General features: G+C 30.3%; 1 protein-coding gene across 2 annotated transcripts; it reads right to left on the reverse strand.

Moving 5' to 3' along the window:
* Positions 1-704: 704 nt before the first annotated feature.
* Positions 705-2,671, reverse strand: LOC145013355 (zinc finger protein). 2 transcript variants are annotated; one of them, XM_078972148.1, is made up of 5 exons: positions 2,545-2,671; positions 1,683-1,933; positions 1,502-1,595; positions 1,279-1,345; positions 705-965 (listed from the first exon to the last, which is right to left on the reverse strand). In XM_078972148.1, exons 2-5 carry the CDS (start codon positions 1,840-1,842, stop codon positions 912-914), a joined length of 375 nt encoding a protein of 124 aa, XP_078828274.1. In that variant the 5' UTR covers positions 1,843-1,933; positions 2,545-2,671; the 3' UTR covers positions 705-911. The 2 variants fall into 2 exon arrangements, with proteins under 2 accessions (XP_078828274.1, XP_078828275.1); XM_078972149.1 differs by lacking the exon at positions 2,545-2,671 and adding an exon at positions 2,131-2,221.
* Between the last annotated feature and the right edge of the window lie 487 nt (positions 2,672-3,158).

Consider the following 3,158-nt stretch of genomic DNA (forward strand, 5'->3'; position numbering starts at 1 on the left):
GCCAAATGGATTGGTGGGTCCAACTACTTAAATCCTCAAATGCAAATTTTCAGTAAAATCAAACATTTTTGCAGTATTATCAGACATTTTCGTAGAGGTATGTTCTTAGTTGGTGGTCTCACTTATGGGGTCAAGTCAATACGCTTTAAGAAGTACTTGAAAATAAATCTCATTGATAAACTAATTATTTGTTTGCTCAAAATAATTGAAATTAATGTTTTAATTTGAATTCAAAGGAAAGAAAATGTGTAGTTGAAATACCTTACTCAAAACGTTTTTTGGACAGTGGAAAAATCGAAAGGGGAGAATAAGTCTAGCTCTTACATAAACTTCTTGATTTCGAGTAGATATCTTCAAATTATTCAACCACCTTATTTTGTGGTTTGTAAACTTGTTTGCTACATAATTGCTTCTTTGATTGTCTTTGCATTGACAAGCCGCAGAAGCCATCTCCATCACCTTAAATTCATGCTCTAATATCAATTCAATCACCTCTTGTTCGAGTAGCTGAAAAATCATTTAAAAACAAATTCATTGTTTAAGATCTTACATTTGCCATATCTATTTATCAAAATAAAATTCTCCGGATCTACACATACAGCACACATGTTTTTTTAAGCATTTCGGTGTAACAAAACGTCCATCTTTATCAAATTATTATGCAAAATTGACTCACAATTTACCAAGGATCAAATAAATAGCAATTAGCAAAAACCTTTAGAAGTTTACACTATAAGCAATTAAGCACATGAAATCTTGTTACAAAGCTACTTCTTGGTCCCTCCTAAGCTCTTTTAAAAGCCAATTTTTATGCTATTAACTTACAATTGACCCTAAAAAATCATCAAAAGATAAAAGAACAATGCTCATCCAAGTTTCTTTGAACATTAAGGTAAATTCCAATTGATCATCTAATCATATAAACCCTCGTCAAGCCATATATCAACTAAGAAGTCTACCATCTCCTGCAAACAAAAAAAATCCAAATAACAAAAAATTAGAACCCCTTTTGTTTGGTCAACACAAAGTTGACTTTTGAATGCATTGGCTGGGTGTTAGTTGTTACAATAAATAAAAAATAATCAAGACTCAAGATTTCACTACAGCCAAATTGTTTGGGATTAAAAGACTCGTTTTTGCATAAATATAGGCAAGATCTTTGCAATATCGAATGAACACATCTCAAGAATAAGTATTTGATTTGTGGTGAAAAATGAAATATTGCAATGTTCATGATATTTAATTTCATGAAAGAATGGTGAAAATGAAAATTATTACCGATAAAGGGATTGGCTCAGGAAAACGGTCATGATTTGAAAGCAAATCCTCATAAGTCGTTGACCAGCTGCAAAACAATCAAATCCCATGAGCTACATTATCAATTTTGACTTTTGAGATTGAAATTAGTCTTTGAACTCAAAAAAAAAGTCAAAATTAAACCTAGAAACACGACCCTGTAAAAAAATTTAGGCATAAAAACAAATCGGAATGCAAATTAAACCTTATGACGGGATCTTCTGGCGTTCTTTCTCTTTGCGATCTTTGAGATTGATCCCCAATCCATTTTCGTCTGCTCTCGTTCCAAGAAATCAAACCTACAAAATCAAATAATTGATTCATAAAAGATATTTGAGAAAAGAAGCAATCGTCTTTCTGTATTAACTCAAAAAAGAAACACCCACCATGGTTAATAAATACAGTGGTGTTGCTCCCTTTGTTTTCCGGATACTTCCTTCCTTCTTTTGCAGATGTAGAAACTTCTAAAGGCCGAGAATTTCCAGTATCCACTTCCATCATCATAATATTGTTCACCATCGAACTTGTAGTATCGACTTCCATCATGTTTACAGTTATTATAAACGATGTTTTTTCACCTCATTTTTTGCAAAATCGTATTCGAGATTTCGTTCTTTAGCTATTCATGGCTATAAATCTGCAGAAAAGAAAAGTATATAATTGACGTAAAACAAATAAGGGAAAAATACATCATATTGATAGAATATGTGATCTGATAATTCATTTTAATTAAGGAATTCCCTATCTTTTCAATTGAGAAAGGATATGATATTACATTCATTGATAGAAAGAACACTGGTAATTCCTAAATTTACCAAGATCCCACCGACATACCTAGTTTAAAATCGAAAGATCTCACAAATCATGTTTCATTTAAGTGTTTATGTCCTCGAAACACATCTTGAATCTCATATATGATGTATTAGGGATTTAAATGATTTTGACTTTTAACAGAATTTGCTTTCGGTAATAGTTCAACAAAAAGGTAAAAAGAAAAAAGAAAAAAGAAAAAAAGGCATTGCATCAAAAACATGCATTGCACATTGTACGAAATTAACTCAAGAATTAGATATGAAATCCCCAAATCTCACAAACTAATGAATCAAAGACAAAACCCGTTTGTTAATTTCATAACAAGTAAATCATGAACAAGAAAATTAAATTAAATAATAAATATAACTTGACAAATAATTAAATAAAAATGAAAAAATAGAAATAGAAAAAAAGAGAGAGAGAAAGTAGGTGTACCTTGTGGAAATGACCAGATTGAAGAAAGAAAGAAAGGAAATTTAAGAGACGCGAGGGGTTTATATAGAGAAAAAAAATGATTATTTATTTATTTTTATTGTTTGCTTTTTGTCAAGTTTCTTGCTGAATACATCTTTTTCGACTCTCGGTCAGTTTCGGGCCCCTTGTTTCTCAGTGGTGTGGATCTTGTCTGCATATATATTTTATTTCGAATGTAAAGACGGGAATGCCCTTGGATATTACACTTCAAACTTTGGGTAGGTGAGGTTATCTTGGACATTTTAGCATGCCCACAGCCTTGCAACTTCCCATGGAAAATGACCCATTATTTGTTCTCTTTTTTACACCTTTTCTTTTAAAAATATAATATTCTTTTATCATCTCTTAGAAATAGTCTAACTTTTTTTTTAATGAAATCTAAAATTAAATTTGAATTTTGAAAGTAATATATAATTTAGATACAAGTTTTTTTTTGGCACAATACTACATAGTTTGTTAAATATATTTTTTTGTAATGTTAACAAGTGATTTTTAAATTTAAAATAGTACTAATAATGTGATATATTGTATCTTCATTTAATTTTGGTGTTCAATAAAAAACTTACGATTTCTGC

This window comes from Lactuca saligna, chromosome 8 (assembly GCF_052625555.1).
Source record: "Lactuca saligna cultivar CGN05327 chromosome 8, ASM5262555v1, whole genome shotgun sequence".
Taxonomy (NCBI): Eukaryota; Viridiplantae; Streptophyta; class Magnoliopsida; order Asterales; family Asteraceae; genus Lactuca; species Lactuca saligna.